This window comes from Phalaenopsis equestris, unplaced genomic scaffold (assembly GCF_001263595.1).
Source record: "Phalaenopsis equestris unplaced genomic scaffold, ASM126359v1 Scaffold233139, whole genome shotgun sequence".
Classification (NCBI taxonomy): Eukaryota; Viridiplantae; Streptophyta; class Magnoliopsida; order Asparagales; family Orchidaceae; genus Phalaenopsis; species Phalaenopsis equestris.
In genome coordinates this window covers 429571-449780 of record NW_018251092.1, presented here as the reverse complement: position 1 = coordinate 449780, position 20210 = coordinate 429571, and the positions used below count along the sequence as shown (strand labels likewise).

The following is a 20210-nucleotide window of genomic DNA, read 5'->3' as shown; positions in this document are numbered from 1 at the left end:
TATATATATATATATGTCGATGCTTCACCCAGAGAGATCTCCCTCCTTCCACATCCACCGAGAGCAGCAGCTCCAGCAGCAATGTGGATCGGGTTCTTTTCAAACACCTCGTAGAAATGGTCCCTCTCGTTGAATCACTCATGGATAAGAGGGCAAGTTCGTCTTTTGCACGGCGAGCTTCGATTGTGCACACACCAGCTCCTCAGCTGAGAAGGCTGGGTGCAAATTACAAGAGCAAAAAAGTGGCTCAAACTAATTTGATAAAGACAATGAGGGATGCAGAAGGAAGTGTCCAAAATGATATAAATGAGCTTCTTTTCTTACGGGATCAAGTTGCTGAGCTACAGAAAAAGTTAATAGAGAAGGAGGAAGCGTTAAAATCTGCTGAGAGTTTAACTAATCAAGTGAATGAAACTCATGCATCAGTAGGTGAACTGAGACGCCAAGTTGTTGAGAAGGATGCATTGATCAAATCTACCAATGTGCAGTTACAAAATGCTAAGATCAAACTTGCTGACAAACAAGCTGCCTTGGAAAAGATAGAGTGGGAAGCTGAGATGTCAAAGAAAAAATTAGAGGAACTTCAAGTTGATGTTGTCTCTAATGAAGTAGAGATTAGTGCAATGATGACCTTGTTTGAAGCAAAATTGCAAATAGTGACTCTTTTCCATGCCTTGATTGAACCGCTTCCCCATCTCGAGGAAATTAAGGGAATAGACGTGGTGAAGATGGAAGAAGCAAGAATAGGCTACTTGTCAGCTCTTGCTGCTGCAAAAGATGATCCCACTGATGAAACTTTAGCTGCTGCTGCTGTGGCAAAACTCACGCTACAATCTTTAGTCTACTAACTCTTAATGATTATATGTTTTACTGCTTGGCAAAGTCTCAGGGATGAAGCTTTCTGCTAGGATTGAACCAATAGAAGGAGAAAATTCTATAAAAGAGTCGCATTTTTTTATGGATTTTCAAATTTTGTTGTAGTTTGACAATTTGCTATAGCAAAAAGGGTAAATGTGAAATTCAGGCATTTTGCAAGCACTAAATGGTAAATAGCATTATTTAGTGCAGATTGTGCTGTTACCTGCAAATTACCACCAAGAAACCATTCATATGCGTAAAATCATAATAAATGGGAAAGAAAATATGGTATTTAAAATAGAGAAATCACGTAAATTTACATAGTATCACTTTTAACATCACCAAAACTGATCCCATCAGTGCCTTTCTCATGGCATGAGCATCTAGGACTGTCAAAACGACTCATTCACAAACAACTCATGCTCGACTCGTTAAGAAGCTCGAGACTCGATTTGTTCACTAAGTTTACGAGCCGAACACAAACACTTTTTTGTGTTTGATACATGAACGAGCCGAACACGAACAAATATTTTTTCATTCATGTTCGACCTAATTTGGCTCAAAATACTACTCATCAATTATATATATATATATATATTGATGAGTAATCATTTTAAAAAAATTAATTGACTACAAGGCTAAAATGGTTTATAATCAATTAAATTTATTAATTAAAAAATAGAATTAAATAATATTCAATTATATTTAAATATTATTTTAATAAAAATAATAAGATTTAAAGCTTGCCCCAACCCTTAACATTCTACAACTGTGATTAAGATTATCAAAACAAGTCTTTGTTTGTGTTCGGCTCGCTAAGCAAACGAGCCAAACACTAACACATTTTTTATTTTGCTCGAAATATAAATGAACCGAACACGAACAGTGATATTTTTTAATGAGTCGAACACGAGCTGAGACTAGGCTCGTTCGTGTTCAGCTCGTTTACACCCCTAGCTATAAGTACACTATTACTTAAGTGCTTGCAAGTACACTATACAGGGATGCAGTATTCCTGATATTTATATAGGGACAAAACTCTGGAAACTGTTGGAGATTTGACGATGACAGGACGTTAGGGAACCGTGGGTATCGGTGGAGTTATCGATAACTGTTATATTGAAGTAAGCCCAACCTTTATCAATAATTTATATGACCTTTGAGACAAAGTGCTGACCCACGATGAAATGAAATGAAAAAAGTCGAACTCTGTACATTAAACAAGTGACTTATTATGATATAACATCTATGAAATCACATTGCTATGATAATATACTATGAACATGCTTATGAGTATGTTTTTTGTTATACTTATGATTTCATATTTACGACTTACATGTTACACTGCAGTTGTTTTTTCACCTACTCATTTTTCATGCTCTTTTTATGTTAGCAAGTCATGATTTGCGGGTAGAAATGTATAGTTTCACACGAGCATGCACGTTTCATTTTCATATATAAAATCTTATGTTGGCTCAAATTATTTTCTAAGCTCATTTTTACTCATTCTTCATTATTATATTCCAGGTAAGGGCAACGAGTACGGGGGCAAGTAGCCAGGTGCGTCATTGTACAATTTTTGCACGATAGCTTTGGAAGCCTGTACATATGTTTTGAGTGCATATTTTTATTATATTGAGCTTTGTATAATTTCATGCTTTAGATGATATGGTTTTCATGGTTCCAAGTATGTATATGAAAAGCAATGTATCATGTATGTTGCGGCGATCCAGTTAGACTAATTCATTATCCACTGGGTTCTGATTATAAAAGTTAAGACGATTGTTGATTAGAGTTGGTCTGACCAAGTTTTCGGTCTCTGTCGCACCACGATTGACTCTACCAATGACGTTAGTTGGGGTGTGACAATTAACTAGGCAAACAAATGAACCAGCCCCTAAGCTTATAGTCCCACACCTCAAAAGACATACTATGTTATATTTAAGGTACAGTCTCATATGGAGTACCCATCTACAAATCAGATCTCTTTCTACATGCCTGTTTAGACTCAGTTGGACTAGAGACTCACTAATTGAAAGTCTCTAAATGTCCACTGCACTTTCCTAGGCAGGACACTCAACCATTGTCCTAACGAAAAGCAAAGCACCGTCGCTCGATCATCCATTAAAGTGGAATACAAGGCAAAGGCAACCATGACAACCAACCTCATTTGGCTTTGACAATTTCTTCAAATTTTAGGGTACAATGATGTCTTCACTTTAGTGCTTTCCGATAACTTGTTTTCCATACTAGGACCAAAAATATAGAAATAGACCGTCACTTTATACTAGGCTGCTTCAAAACTCATCAGTTGATGATGCATCATGTTCATCTCAAAATCAACTCACAACCACCACTCCCTAATTATCAAACTAAGAAACAAGTTGTTGACCTCCAACAGTCAAGAACTTGGACAGAATGGGGGTGCTAACAACTTGTTATTATTCCCTCACTCCAGTACATGCCATTTGCTTAAAAGAACCCATTCAATCTAGAACCATTAACTCATAACAAACCTTTGCGCTATGTAAAGAGAATGATAGTATTAATAAGGGTGAAGACCCCGCCAACTAAAGCTTGTAATATGTAATATGAGTGTAAAATGTTGGTAGCTATGTATGTTATTTTGTCTATCTTTGGTATTGCCCTAGTGTCCCCTTCTTGATGTCTTGAGGTCTATATATGGGGTCTCATGTATCACTTGTATGTATCAAATTCTCAATTACTAAGCTTTGTTTCGATCTCTACCACACATCTTATGACCGCTTGCTCAAAGACCAGTCATCTTAAACCTATTTAGAAGCTTAATTTAGGACACCATTTTGCCTCACAGTCTGATCCTAGGTGTTATATGCAAGCAGTCAAGCAAATTCAGTAGTGGGATGCTATGGCTGAGGAATTTCATGCCTTTCAATAACAAGGAACTCGGGCATTAGTTCCTCCAGCACCTGATCCATCTATTCTATCGTCTAAATGGACTTACAACACTAAATTCAATGCTAACTCTCAAGTTGCTCAATACAAAGCTAGACTTGTAGCTCAAGGCCACAAACAAGAGTTCGGGATAAATTACTTGGAAATATTAAGTCTAGTTGATAAAATGCCCACCATTAAAATCTTGTTTGCTATAGTTCTTCATAATAATTGGGAGAACTTGCAATTTGATATTTCAAGCGCATTTTTACATGGTAATCTTCAAGGTACCATCTATATGCATCAACCATAAGAATTTCAAGATGCACAAAACCTAAAACATGTCTCACCAAAAAGGCTCTTAATGGTCTCAAGCAAGCTCTGAGACGATGATTTGATACTCTCTTCTTTGTAGAATAGGAATTTACTAAAAGTAAAGTTGGTCCACCTTTATTCATTTTTTCACAAGGATAAAGTACAAATATTTGTTTTGATATCTGTAGATGATATTGTAGATATAGGAGATTGTATAATCGTTATATCTACACTTAGCTTTAACCTTGATTCAAGATTTCAACTCAAGCATTTAAAACTTGTGGCATGTTTCTTTGGTATTTAGGTGAAAAAGATGCAATGGAAATACTTTCTGAGTAAGCAATGGTATGCTCAACAACATCTAAACTTGGATGGCATGCAGAATTGCAAGGCAATTGCTACACCCTTATCCACCAAGGACTAACTTCAGGCTATAGAAACGGAGTTATTTCATAATCCTCATCATTATCTACAACAAATTGGATCTTTCTAGCATTTGACAATTACTAGACCAGATATATCCTTTATCAACATGTGCAAAAACCCACACTTAATCATTTTGAAATCCTTACCCGACTTCTCAGATATATTCAAGGAATACAGAACCATGGCCTTGTCATTCAGTCTGGGGAACAAACTCCGAGGACATTTGTGGAAGCTAATTAGCCGAGTGATAAGAATGATCAAGAATCTACAACTCGGTTTTGCTTTCTTGTTGGACAAAAGTTGATCTCATGACAGTTAAGAAGCAAAATATAGTAGCTAGATCGTATACCGAAGCTAAGTACAGAGCATTGATTGCGGCAATTACTGATGTTCTATAGCCGCGAAGGCTTATACAGGAGTTTGATGTTCAGATCAGACATCATACCATGATATACTGCGATAACATATCAGCAATCCCTTTGGCTAATAATACGGTGTTTCAGGTGAGAACAAAGTACATTAAAATCGATCATCATTTTATAAGAGATCATATCAAATCGAAACATATTCTAATTCATTGTATCAGCTCAAAAGACCAACCAACTGATATATTCACCACGTCACTATCTAGAATCAAGTTTAATCGACTTCCGACCAAGCTAACTATTCAACCTGAGACTATTAGCTTGAAGGGGAGTAATAGGGGTGAAGATCTCGCCAGTTGAAGATTGTAATATGTTATATGACTATAAAATATTGGTAGCTATGTATGTTATTTCTGATAAAGATGCACATGCAACTCAACACACCATTACACTTTACAACTCTCAATCTCAACTGCAAAACTACAGTCTCTAAAATTGATCTCAGTTGTCCAACATGATTCCAGGTGTTTTCCTTATCTTTATATCAGTTTATAATTAATGTACGCTGTTGTAGTTGTATGGAATGAATTCCAGATTATGAATCAACAATCTCCTGGTCTCCTTCTCCTCTTCTTCGATTATGCTTCTTGACTTCTTTGTTTCAATTCTTTCAAGGTGTCAGAGCCACGACAAAATAGCAATAGAAGAATTCTCAACCTCCAGCGTCAATGTCGCTATGACGTCTCTCCAAATAGCAAGTGTTGATATTCCTCCTTCACTGAAATTTTTGATGTCTAACATCAAAACTGTGGTCCCTATTTCCCTCCACGGATAATTATCCTATTTGGAAATCTCATATTCTCAAAATCGCGAAACAGATTTCTAGGGTACTTTGATGGTTCGTTTAAGCAGCCACAATCTAAACATATCATCGAATCAAGTACCCTCATTCCAAATTTTGATTATAATACCTAGATGTTGGTTGACTAGAACCTACCTGCCGAAATATCTTCCACCATCTCCGCCACTATCTTGCCCTATGTTCTCCATCTCGAGAGCAGTTCAAAAATTTGGAGAACGCTGGAAAAAGGGCTGCAAGCCACAAATCAATCCAAAGATATCCAACTGAAGAACGAACTCAGCAGTGTATCAATGAAGAATCAAACAATGAAGCAGTCGCTTACACAAATCAAGACACTAGTCGACAAAATTATCGCAGCCAAAGCCTTGAACGAAACTGAAGAAATTATCCTCTACACCCTCAAGGGGCTTCCACCATCCTACCAAGCCTTTAAAACAGAAATCAGAACTCAAGTACATCCTATTTAACTCGAAGATCTCTACTCCCTTCTCTTCAGCGAAGAGATTAACATTGCCAACAATCACTCCACTACCCAACCCACTGATTCTCAACTGACACTCTACACCAAAAGAGGAAAGGGTGAATACCCATACCACAACGACAAAAACAGTACTAACACTTTCGGGTACAAGGGTGCTACGGACTTCACAACCAAACAATTAGCTCCTCAACAACCTAAAGCAAATGGATCGATCTACTATCAAATCAGCAACAAACCCGACCACATAGCTCTCAAATGCTGGCACCGACTCAATGCTAACAATCAACTAACTGGGCCTCCACCTTCTACAGCTCTCATCACATCTTCCACAACCAATTCGGATTAGTACTTGGACAATGCTGCTAAAAGCCATTTAACCACATCACTAAATCAACTTCAACCAAATCAAGGTCTTGATAAAATTCACCTGGGGAATGGTGAAATGATTCTCATACAACACTCCGAACATGATCTATTACCAACTCCTTCTCGAAAGCTAATTCTCACTAAACTTCTTCACACCCCTCAAATTTCCCACAACTTAATTTTTGTTTCTCAACTCACTGTTGATAATAATTGCCTTATATTCTTTGATGATGTTGGTTACCAAATCAAGGACCGGATAACACAGCAAACTCTTCTTCAAGACCCTTACCGTAATGGGTTGTATCCAATTCCAACAACTCGCAAAGCCCTCCTCTCTACCACAAACCGTGACATCCCTTGGCATCAACATTTGAGACATGCCAATCACCAAACTCTTGCAACCATAGCTAAACAACAACCTCATCTTCCAATTACTAGCTCTTTTTCTTTTTATGAGCCTTGTAATACAACAAAAGTCATCCTCTACCTTTTTCTTTAGCTCAAATTACTCAATGTGATCCCATAGAACTAATACATTCCCATGTTTAGGGACCATCTCCCACATTATCTTTCAAGGTTATAGATACTACGTGTTATTTGTTGACGGCTCTACTTATTTTTCCTGGCTTTATCCTATGTATCACAAGTCCGAAGTTCTATCACATTTCATAAAATTCAAATAGCGTGTCAGACTTCAATTCAACAACCTAATAAAACTTTAACTAACGGTGGTGGCGAATACAAGAATTTTCTATTCAATAGTTTTATACTATCTCATGGTATTATTCATCAAAAAACATGTCCCTATACACTAGAACAGAACGGGACAGCTAAAAGAAAATACAGACAGCTACTTGAGACATGTCGTGCTTAGGGCTGTCAAAACAGCTCATGTTCGGCTCGTTAAGATGCTCGTGTTTGGCTCTCTAAGTTAATGAGCTGAGCCAAGCACGAACAACATGAACAAATATTTGCCCGTTCGTGTTCGGCTCATTTTGACTCGAAATATTATTAATCAATTATATGTGTGTGTGTGTGTGTGTGTGTGTGTGTGTGTTTGTGTGTGTGTGTGTGTGTGTGTGTGTGTGTGTGTGTGTGTGTGTGTGTGTGTGTGTGTGTGTGTGTGTGTGTGTGTGTTTTTAATGAGTAGTATTTTTAAAAAATTTAATTGACTACAACTATTTGTTCGTGAACAGCTCGTGTTCGGCTCATTAAGCAAACGAGCCGAACACTAACACACTTTTTGAGCTCGAAATATAAATGAGCCGAACACGAGCGAGGTGTTCGGCTCGTTTACACCCCCAGTCGTGCTCTCCTAGCTCACTCCAAACCTTCCCCCCTTCATTTCCACTTGAAACAACGATTTTAGCACTTTACCTCATTAATCGCCTACCTTCAAAAACCACCTTACAACTTTCACCATATCAACTGCTACATGGAAAACCCCAGATTACAGCCACCTACGAACGTTTAGATGTGTCGATTTTCCCTAGATTCCATCATGTCAACGCAAAAAACTACAACCAAGAGTCGTCCCTTACATTTTTCTCTAATATTCTAAAAATACAAAGGGCTAAAATGCCTTGATCCTACCACCTTGAATATACAAGATCTGCACCTTCCAAGTTCTCCCCAGCCAAAACTACAATGGGTGTCGGTGTCTTCGCCGCTTAGACATTTTCAGGGTGAGCGACGGCCCAAGTCTCCTCCTTGGCCGCAGGAGCAGCAACTGTTGTCTCCCTCACAGCCTTGGGAGCATCGGAGGCCTCCCAGTCCTCTTCGGTCATTTCACCAAAGGCAACCAACTAAAGCACCCTGTTAGCAATTGTCAACTCAAAGTATTGATGAATCAAGAGTCGATGCCCCTCGATTTTGTTAGTTTCCAACCATACCCTGGTCAACGCTTTTCTCTTTGCTTTTGTCAGGGCTTCGCCAAAAAAGGATAATTTGGATGAACCACCCCTGCGAGGAGGAACCCAAGTAGAATCGGAACTTCCAATCCTTTACTTTATTCTCCAGCCCCAATAGCTGGAACTTGCCAACTGACAAAAACGACATGAACCCTTCCAGAGCAACTCAGAACGGAAATAAATGCTAAAGAGGTCAATGGACCATGGGATTCCCTATGAGTGATACAAAACGACGAAGGTCATGATGGTTTCGATGGAGTTGGGCTTAATTTGGGCGGGGATAACACCATAGTTGGCAAAGATGGAACGCAGCTCGGAACAAAGGAGCAGTTGAAGACCAAATCAAAATTGATCTTTATAGAAGAGGAGATCGGCATCGCATAGAGAGGTAGCTTGATCAGCCTCACAGTGATCAAGAGAATGATTGTAGGATTAAATACACAGGTCAGCTACATCAGATCGACTTCACCCTAGGTTATCCATGATCAACAGTTCTGGGCGACCGACCCGAAATCTTGGGGAGGATAGCAAGGAGGCATCGAGCAGAGCACAAAAATAGAGAATTTCAAGAGCGAAAGAAATGGAAATTGGGCAAAATAAGCATGATCTCACCAAACCTGCACACACACGCGCGCATACACACACATAATATATAGATATATATATTAAGGAAACAAAGAAATTCCAACTGTCGTACAGGAGTTAAAACATAATTCAATAGCAGTTTCCAAAATTAGTTGATAGTGGAGTCACATCAACACAGAAAATGAGACAAAAATGATTTTATGTCGAAAAAGACACAAGTTACAATAATTGTCAAAAATTTATCCAAAAGAAAATACTTTACAAGGGGATCAATCGCGACTTCGATCGAGATATGCCTCAGATTAAGTAACCTCTTAAACAAGAATTTCACTCCATACCTAAACTGACCCAGGTGATCTGACTCAGCTTGGGCATGGATCATCAGGGATCTCTCCCGAATGTCTGATTACTCCTAGCGAAGAGTCGCCACCTCTTCCATCCTCCACCTTCTCCACATGAGCTGACAACTAGCACAATTCCTTGCCCCATTGGATTTTTTGCGACCGAATAAAGGAACTCTTAATTTTGTTCAGATGACAGCAAGCAACCCAGGGGACGTCTTGAGTCGGTTAGCTACATCCCTACGTCCTTCAAGAGGGACGTCGTAGCAATCAACTCCATCATCCTTGCTCGAGAGTCTGTCGCCTTCGTCTGGCGACTGGTCTGTTGTCACTAACGCCTAGTCTGCTATCACTAACTCCCCGGTCAGTTTCTTACCTACGTCGGTCGGCACCGAAATGTCATCCAAGATTTTAAAGCCGGGTCATTTGCACCAATAAACATTGTAAAATAAAAAGGATTTTAGAAAAAAAAATTCAAATCCCTCAAACAAGGTCGAAGCCCCTCTTACTAAGAAGAGGAATCCACTCAAATATCATAATCGACGTGGCCCCTCAGCATCAGGCACCAGTAAACACGGTGTTAGGTCACTAAAAGCCATTTGAGTGATCAGGTCAACCAGAGGGACTTGTGCCACAGCAAAAGGTTGAGCAATTAGATCAATGATTGGGTCAGTCAGCTGAACATTCCTCTGATTATTGATCTAGGAAAAAATTAGATGACTCCGCCTGATCCAGCAATATGAGTGCAATTGTCATCTTCTTCAAAACAACTTCTTCCTCTCATTTTCCAAATAGCCCCGCCCTTTCGGTGTCTCAAAAGAAAAATGAAACAGGTCTTTGTTGAAGACATCACCACGAGTTTTCAATGGGTTATCCTTTGCAATGCTCAACCTTGAAAGATAGTCGATTCAACTGAGAGAAGATGCAGAGCAAATAATGAATGGGAATGAGTCTCATCTCGCCCCATTTATAAAAATCAAAGAAAAGAAAATCAAGGGGTTCAATTATTAAATCATTAATTAAAAATTGAATGCGATCAATTTTTGTAATACATTTTCTTATACTTATTGCAGCGTCTCTTTTAAGAAGTAAAGAATCAGAAAGTTAAAATACGTACATTAAAAATGTGCAAGCACTGATCTTAAAGATATCCAACGGTACAAAAGAAAGGGGTACAACAAAGGCTGAAGATCATAGGACCCACTTGACTCATCGAGCAAAGTCATATGAGTCAAGCCAGCGAGACCAAACAGACTGAACAATTAGGCAGACAAGACGACCGGAGGATCCGAGCACAAACCATTGGGCTAGCACAAGAACAAAAGAGCATCTAAGTCATCCACTACAGGAAAGTCGACTCGATGCAATAGCCTACCCTCCAGTAGAACATAATCAAAATAAGAATTAATTCGACAACATCTCCAACCACCCCATGGACACCCCAGAAGCTCCTCATCAGTGATGAAGGATCGACAACCAAGTCATATCAACTAGTCAACTCATGCCAACCAAACTGATCTCATCGACCCGAAGCCAACTGAACTTAGTCGGCTGAGCCAAAAAAGTAGTCAAACAACAAATCTATAAATGTAAAATACCCAGAAACCACTAGTACGAACCCCTTTTAAAAAGGAGGTAAAAATGTAATATTATCATTGTACTCTCTCATCTATAAGTAGATGAATCGATTTAAGAATAGGACGATTGATTATTGTTTATTTTATCAGTATCTCACCTTATTTAATGTTCATTCTCTCTCTATCTCTCCTTATTTCCGCTCAAATCAAGTCAACATTTACATTTTTTAACTTGGAATTTAAACTTCTTGCATTTAATTTGCTCTTGAGGAGATATGAAGGAGATTACATTGGCTAGTTGGGAGTGATTTTTTTTTTTTGTTTCAATGTTTAAATTTCTTGCATTTATTAACTTGATTTGAATTTTTCAATTTCATTTGTTCACATTTAGGAGAAATATCTTTAATTTAATGCATTATGCCATTTTGAGACGCAAACCTAAATGATCAATTATTTATATTCAAATATAATCCTTTCTAAACTAAATTTAATGCTATGTAATTCAAATTCAAACATGCAATTATCTAACAAATATATAACTTATTCAAATAAAATAAATAAACAAATCAAGAATCCTAATTTAATTAAAATAATTAAAATAAATCCTTAAATAACCTAAATTAAATTTCCTTTGTTCCACAAATATTTAACAAGATGAATATGTTATATTTTGATAAATGCAACATGCATAATGCACAAGAAAGGGAAACCTTCCCAAAATTTTATACAATCAACTAATATCTAATGCAGAATTTACAAGAAATAGCTGGTTTAATTATGATTCAAACCAATAAAATCAATTTTTAAGTGTATATTATGCAAATTAATTGTTTATATTCCCCATAAAACCTTTTTTTTTAAGGGTAAGTTTTTGTTTAATTTCACGCAAAACACAGCCTCAAAATAAAACAGGCTTTGACCAGACCTAAATAATGGGCTCATTATAGACATAATTAGATCAATTATCATATGATATATCTGAAAGTAGATTTAAAATTTCGTTGCAGCACAGTGCTTGAAGGATAACTGTGTTCTGAATTTGTTTGGTGCAAATCAATCTAGCAGATTCCAGAAAATTGGAGCAAGCCTTTGCTGAGTTTAGGTGCTACCATACTTATAGAAGCAAGAATGTTAAATATCTTTGTTTGATGGAAGCATTACTCAGAAATTAGAAGAACTTCATTAAAAAAAATCAAAATGATCCCCAACTATTTGCACAAAACCAACATGATCCCAAACTATGTAAAAGAACAATTTAGCCTTCAGACTATTCAAATAATAATTAAAATAATCCCCAGACTATTTAAATAGGGGACAAAAATAATCATGTTGGGAGACCATTTTGGTTTCTATTTAAATAGTCTAGGGGAAAATTTTAGGATCATGTTGCGCCCGTGCAAATATTTGAGGACCATTTTGATCATTCTTCCAAAGAACAACCATACATGAAATGTATTCTTACCAAATAAAATCTTTTGCTGGTACTGCTGGGCACCATGATAGATACAAATGAAGGCCTATCTGTTTGAATTGTATCAGCAAACCTGACAACTACATTCTTCTCTACATCCGTAAGACGCGCTTTCTTTGAAATGATGAAATCCATAGGATCACCCTGTTCAGTCAAAGAGACTTCATCGCCACCACTGGTTGTCCCTTCTATAACAGCACTTTCTTGTTCTGAATAATCAAATGATGAAAAAAATAAAACAAGAAAGTCAAAATTACTTTCCTTCAAATTTCACTTAAAAATCCAAAAGAATAATTTACCAAAACCCACCATTTAAGGAGTTCTTTCTCCTCGAACCGGCAAAGTGCTTCTTACGTCTAGGAACGCTTTTTGTATCCTTTCTCTTCCTGAAATGCTTCTCTTTCACATCTTTGTGTGCCCTTGAGGTAATTCTATCCACAGTTAAAGGATTTGGTTGCTCATAATTCATGGAAGAACTTCTATTGCTATGAAGTCTGGGTTTCTTGCCAGAAGCTATAGCACATAATTCTTCCATACGATCCTTTCTCATTGAACAATGAGAAGCAACTTTCTCACAGCCGCTTTGCTCAAACATCAACACAAGAAAGGAAGAACAGCCATCATATTTAAACACCAAAGTGTCATTTTCTAGAATACCATGAGCTGCAACAAAATTCCTCCAGCCACAATTAAGAACAACTCCATCACAAGTCTTCTTCAATTCAACATGCCATTTATCACCACTTAGGACCTTGAGCTCAACAGTTTCAAGAAGTTCACCCTTAAATCGTTCTATAAACTTCTTTGGTAAGACCTGGAGTACGATTAAGCGCGCCAGAAATGAAGTCAGGAGATTAGAACTCACCTCATTGCAAAGTGGAATACAATTATGAATTCTATAACATATAAATGTTCAATACTATGAAAATCATTTGACTTCTCATGTTCTGAAACTATCCTTCATTATGATGCTCGACTTTTCAGTTAAAAAAAATATTTACATACATAATAATTAAAATTATCCTATTTACATATTTAACATCCAAACCTTCATATTTAATAAACTATAATTTTTATTTTGTTAAATTCTGTCCAACATGACCACCTTTCTTACCTCCACTCGCTCCTACTTAAATCTTGAACCTTTGGCTATGAGAAAGAGGTGAAGGATCTAGGTAAAGGACATCACAAGGCATTTGAAGTATGAACTCGAAGAGAAATAAGAAATGACAATGTCACAACAATGTTCTCGGGGACCGATTGTGTGTGATGGAGAAAATAAATTAACGATGATCGCCCATTGTGATGCAAAGTTAATAGTGACGGTGTGGAAGATGATATTTTTTATGTCATTTAAATAATTGAGTATTATTTGAGTAAATATAATATTTTTAGTTTTAAATATGTAAATTGGCTAGTGTTAGGTGTTTAGTATAAGTTGCTTGTAAAAAACTATTTTACGCTTGCACATTAAGAAAAAAAATATTTGATTTGGATGCATGACTTAATTATTAATTAGTTAAGTGTGGATAAGAAGCCCTTTGTTTTCCATCATAAAAAATTAATATAGTGTATCTTATGCACAAGTATAAGCCTTGAAGCATCATAAATGAAGAAAAAGATTCATATATGACTTCCCAGTTTTCTATTTTAGATTTCATATGAATTCAAGAGTTCAACTAGAATGATTTATCATAACAATGTTAACCTACGCATATGAAACATAATGATATGTGAGTCGAGCTCGATCGAAGTTAAATTCAACGATAAATATGAACATGACAGCACAGGAATTAAACCCAAACAAGTCGATCGATATCAAAATCACCCAAATATCAGTCATTCACAAAATATATGTGGTAACGTTCAACGCATTGAAAATATCCAAAATTTAAGCCCATGTTGAGTCCTCATATGAATCTAATATGTGAAATTAGCCTTGGTTACACACATAATTAAAATTTTAAATCATATTTGTTACATGTTCCCATATACCTACATGTTTGCAATTCAACTTGGATTTTACTAGTATCAATCTCAACCCTATCGCTCACTATCATTCTTGTTGTTTCACGAAAGTTGTCCAACATCACATAAGTCCCCCTTGCCACTCCTCTCCCTTGGCACACCACTTCGTGATCTCCTTCATTCTCTGCTCTTCAAGTCCCACACACCCCCAGCCTTCATTCCGCTCCCGCTTATCCTGAACTCCTCAACTCTGCCCGTCTTCTCTTATTCACGCACACCGTAGTCCACAAGCAACCCAAATTCCTTTGACAGTTGGCCGACAAGAGATTGTTTGGACAAAAGAGCACTAGTTTTGAATATCCTTTGATAGTTAGCCGGCAAGAGAACGCTAGTTTGAGAATTTTATGACATCAAGTGTGAGGAGAGGTGAGTAATTGGCAACGGAGGTTATAGCTTGCGAGTTTCAACATGGAGGGAGACATGAAAATAGCACTTTGTGCAGGACAAGCAAGTGGGAGAAAGCAGGGCATCTCCCGGGATTGCGAACTAGTTTGGTGCACAAAAGGAGGAGGGTGGTTGTTCTAGGTTTTAGTAGGGATATGATTTGGTGGGAATTTTTTTATTAATTTAATAATAAAATATTACTCAATAAAGAAATTATTTGTGTATCAAATTTTACTCTTATAGTTTAAATTAGCATTATCACCTTCATGTCATTGCTTTGTAAAGCATGCAATTTCTCAAAGTCCATGCTTGCACTTACGTGTCGTCGACTTATGTGCAGGGCCACAACAATATGAGTATCATTGTTCAGTAATTTTGATGTTTAGATGATTGGCAAACTCTGTTTTGCGATCAAAACTTGTTTAGCAACTTCAACGACCTTCAAAATGGTCGGTTCTAAATCAGGTGTCACACTGATAGTTCATCTTTTTCATCATATTTTGTCGTTTTGTTTATGGAAAGTCTCTCATGATGTAATTTTGATGCTTAAAATGCATTAGCGACATCCATTTTACAAACAAAGATTGTTTGAGCAGCCTCGACAATACTCAAAGTGAATTAGCCTTTATTTGTGTATCATCGTATTCATTTTTTAGCAATTTTTACATATTTAATTTCATCGCCCAGCTACGTAGGTGTGAAGGTCAATGCTATTCTTTAATTGCCATTATATTAAAGCATTAATTTTGTTATTCTCTTATTTATTTTATTTATTAAAACAAATAATTCTAGAATATTTTACGACCAACTTAGTCCAGTGGTTGAGTGTCTTTCTCAAACCACAAAGCCTTGAATTTAAGGTTGAGCACATACGGGTATGCGCATGAGTTCCAAAAAAAAAAATTTTGAATGAAAGATCACAAAAATCATATAAACTTTGCACTTAAAACAGCAAGAATACTTTAATATGACTTTTAAAAAAAAGACAAATGCACTTACAATAATGTTAAATACTTGAATTTATATTTTTTTGGATATTTAAGACAATTTATTGTCGATGTAGCACTATAAGAAGAATGAATACAAAAACAAAATTGATAGAATTTAGTGTGAAGCAACCAAAAGTTTGCTTACAAATTTTGAGAAGAATTATTTTGAGAATTAGAGAAGTGAGAAAGAAGGGAAGAGGAAGCAAGGTTTAAAAGTGAATGGGAATAAAAATGAAAGAAAGAAGAATGGTTTAATAATCAGAGTATGCATTCAAAAAGTTACAAAAGCAATAACCTTAGCAGCCAATGGTAATATACCATCATAAGCTTTTGCAAGTTGAAAAAGTGATCAAAAGTTGTCTTTTGGTCAAAACATTTGCGTATTGGAAGAGGTTCAAAAAAAGATTACTAGATTTAGTAGAGACTAATACCACATAGACACCTACATGGCAATAGTCACCGACTAAATCTGTGATTGGTGTATCTCATAGTTACAAACCTATAAGACTTGTCCTTATTTAAATTTTTTGGTGCAAATATTTTCATCCTTATATATTATTATGAATTTATTTTCTAATCATCTGCGATCATGAATTTTCAACAATTACTAAATTTATTTATCCATCTTTACAACACATTTATCTTATAATATAATTTTGGCAATACTCAATTTGCATGCTTGTCTGATAGTTGTCTTACATTTAGATCCAACTATCAAATTGTTTTTATTACTATTGTTAAGATTCTTTTCAATTAGTATAAATTGTATAGTCTTATTAGTGAGAACAAATTTGCTTCTCACCTTCTAGCCATACAATTTCATTCCTACTAATCAAACCTCCAACAATGGGTTTTCAAACCATTATTTCACTCTTTAGAATTTAGACAACACATATCTTAGCACTCATTTTGATTGCACTAAACTGACATGTCTTCTTCACTATCCTACACAATCCAAACAGCATAAACTTCCTCTTATTATTGCTTGTCAGATTTTTTCTTTAATGGAAATAATTTGGTGTCACCTCTGGGAATTGCTTGAATTTCACTTTTAATAGGACAATTTACTACTTCCAATCATATCTCCGTTCAATGTTATTTTCATGATTAAGAATATACAATCATGCATATCTAGATTTTGCATTCTACTTACTCTTGCTCCTTTAATAGGTTTTATACTTCAATTAGTTTTGCACCTAAATAAATTATTGTTTCACCAAGTCAAACTTTAACATGTGTCAAACAGAGTAGCTAAAGAAGCTAGTCAAATTTAAAATAATACAACTTTTCAACACTTTTGGCACTAGCTCTCGCCCGAGCGACATAAGGAACCAAAAAATAAATTAATAAATAGAAAAAAAACTTATTTCAATCATGAGTGATGCTTTGGGAATATATAAAATAATGAGCATCACACTGAAAAAGTTAGAAAAAAATTAAATTTTCATGCTACATTCGTCTCTATATTTGAAAATCTTGCTAAAAATTATCATTGACAAAATAACCAATACGTATGCTAAAAAGAAACTAGACAATTAAACAATATAAATTTGTAGCACGCGAAACCTAAAGACATTACAATCTTCATCACCTTTATTACATCTTCATTATCATCCAAGTTCTCTTATACAACATCGGATCTATAGCTCTTTATTCCCTCATTTATTTCATCAAACTCAATCAACATATTGTTCAATGTTATTAATGTAGGCATTCTAGCAATGAGATTAGATCTAACTTGTTCTCCAATACATATTCATATTTTTCAAACTCTTGATGCTCTTTCCCGTACAGCATGGCTGCTCGTTAAGACACTCACCTAACAACTCTTTAGCATTGGTGTGCATTTGAGAAGTGTATGAGAAACTATGATCTCAACTCGCTTAACTTAATCTCCTCGATAAGCCCCCCCAACTTGACCATAATAGCAATAAGGTAAACAGCATACATCAAGCTACTCTGCTTTATTGCAGAAATACAGCAACTATTACTATCCACGTCAAAATTCTAATCTTCTTAATTTGTTTACAACTTTGAAATTACCAGTTCCGCTGAACAAAAATTGATAATCACAATAATGATAATTGAATTTTTTTTTCTCTTCATGAAAAGAAACTCAAACTATTAAGGCTTGTTTGGGATGAATTTTATTTTCCATTTATTTTAATAACATGTCATGTAATTTTAGAGTTTAGAAAAAACTTGAATTATGGAGGTCAACTTTAGAGTCTAAAGTCTTTCGTTTGAGTAGATCTAAAACTGAGTACATGGAATGTAATTTTAGTAGTAGTAAATCTAGTTGTGGGATTGTAATAATAGGTGAACGTTTTAGATAACTCAAGTCTATTAGGTGAATAAAAGTACCGATTAGACTTAAAGAAAAATTTTATAAGATGGTGGTGAGACTTGCAATGCTTTATGGCACAGAATGCTGGCCTATAAAGGGAAACATAAAACTAAGTTAAGTGTTGTTGAGATGATAATGCTTAGGTGGATGAGTGGCTTTTTACGCTTAGAGACAAAATGTGAAATGAATATATCCATGGCAAGGCTGGTGTAGCTCTTGTGGTAGAAAAGATTAGAGAGAGCCGTCTTAAATCCTTTGGTCAAATTAAATGTCGACAATTTAATGATCCAGTTAAGAGAGTAGATGATTTAGATTCAACTTATATTAAGAAAGATGAAGGTAAACTTAAGCAGACTTGGGCATGTTATACAAAAATGATCTTAAATTATGAGAATTAAATGAAAAAATATGGCATTTAATAGGACCCAATGGAAACAAAAAGATTCATGTAGCTGACCTCACTTAGTCGGGATAAAATCTTGTTATTGTTGTATTTTGAAAACATGTTTGTTGCATTTTTTACTTGCTTTCCTTTTTTGAAAAAAAAAATTCTTGTTTTTAAAAACATTTAAAACATATAAATGTTATTTTGAATATTATAAAAAAAAACTAAAAAAATTATAACATATCAAATATGTTTTATTTCCAAGTTAAAACATAATAAAAAATTGAATAAAAATAAAAAATAAAAAACCAAAACCAAATTGATTTTGGTTTTTTATTTTTATTTTTATTTTGTTTTGTTTATGTTTTTACTTGAAATAAAATATATTTGATATGTTATAACTTATTTAGCTATTTTTTAAACTATGCAAAATAACCTTTACATGATTTGAATATTTTTAAAAACAAAATAATTTGTTTTTAAAAATTAAAAAGAAAAAAAAAAGTAAAAATGCATTAAACAAACATGTCTTCAAATCAAAACATCAAGTCTTTATCCCACTAAGTGGGGTTAGCTACATGATTTTTTTTTTCCATTGTGTCCTATTAAATAACACTGTCGTTGTCGGTCCCTATCCCGGATGCGAAAAGTGGAGAGTTGTGTTAGGTAGTCGACAGCCAGCATAAAACTTGTCGAAAAAATCATGACATGAATCCTTTTGATCTTTGTGTAAATGCTAAGGCGTTCCCTGGAAGCGACGCGCTGTATAGCCTGAATACAGTAAAAAAGTGTGCAAGGGCCGCTACACCGACACTCGGGTGTAGTGTTAAAAAAGCAAAAGTTCCCACATTACGGGCGAATGTGGGTAAAGAAGTTAGTCCATGAAACTAATGAAACTAATATTATGATAGGATCTTGGAATATAGGTACTCTCAATGGTAAATTAATAGAATTAGTTGATATTATGATTCATAGAAAAATTAATGTCTTATGTATTCAAGAAAATAAGTGGGTTGAAGAAAAGCTAAGGAGATTGATAATTTAGGTTTTAAACTTTGGTATTCTCGTAAGAGTCGCACTAGAAATGGTGTAGGTGTAATTATGTATAAGAGTTTGAAAGATAATGTTGTAAAAATTAATAGAGTTGGAGATAGAATTATAGTCCTTAAGATTATCATTGATACTAAGATTTTTAATATTATAAGTGCTTATGCTCCTCAAGCAAGTTTAGATACAGGGTCTAAAGATAAATTTTGGAATGACTTAGAAGACTTAATACAAATGAAACTTCTTGAAGAAAGAATTTTTATTGGAAGAGATTTAAATGAACATGTCTGTAGAGTGGTAGAAGACTTCACAAATACTCATGGTGGCTACAGTTTTAGAGTAACTAATGAAGAAGGTAGAGCTATTTTAGATTTTGCTTTAGCGTATGATTTTGTTATTACTAATATTTTATTCAAGAAAAGAGATAAGCATCTTATTACTTATAAGAATGAATTTAATAAAACACAAATTGATTATTTTCTTATGAGAAGAAAAGATCGTCGAGATTGTAATGATTGTAAAGTCATTCCAAGTGAAAATTTAAATACCCAACATCGTTT

At 35.3% G+C, this 20210-nt stretch overlaps 1 protein-coding gene across 1 annotated transcript in view; it reads right to left on the bottom strand.

Annotated features, from left to right (window-relative positions):
• Nucleotides 1–20210, bottom strand: part of LOC110038576 (putative B3 domain-containing protein Os03g0621600) — a 57947-nt gene that overhangs the window by 17135 nt on the left and 20602 nt on the right. The window contains exons 3-4 of the mRNA XM_020743451.1: nt 12780–13284; nt 12462–12679 (exon numbers count right to left, since the gene is read on the bottom strand). Of these exons, the coding sequence (XP_020599110.1) occupies nt 12462–12679; nt 12780–13284 (723 nt within the window). The remainder of the gene's footprint in view (nt 1–12461; nt 12680–12779; nt 13285–20210) is intronic.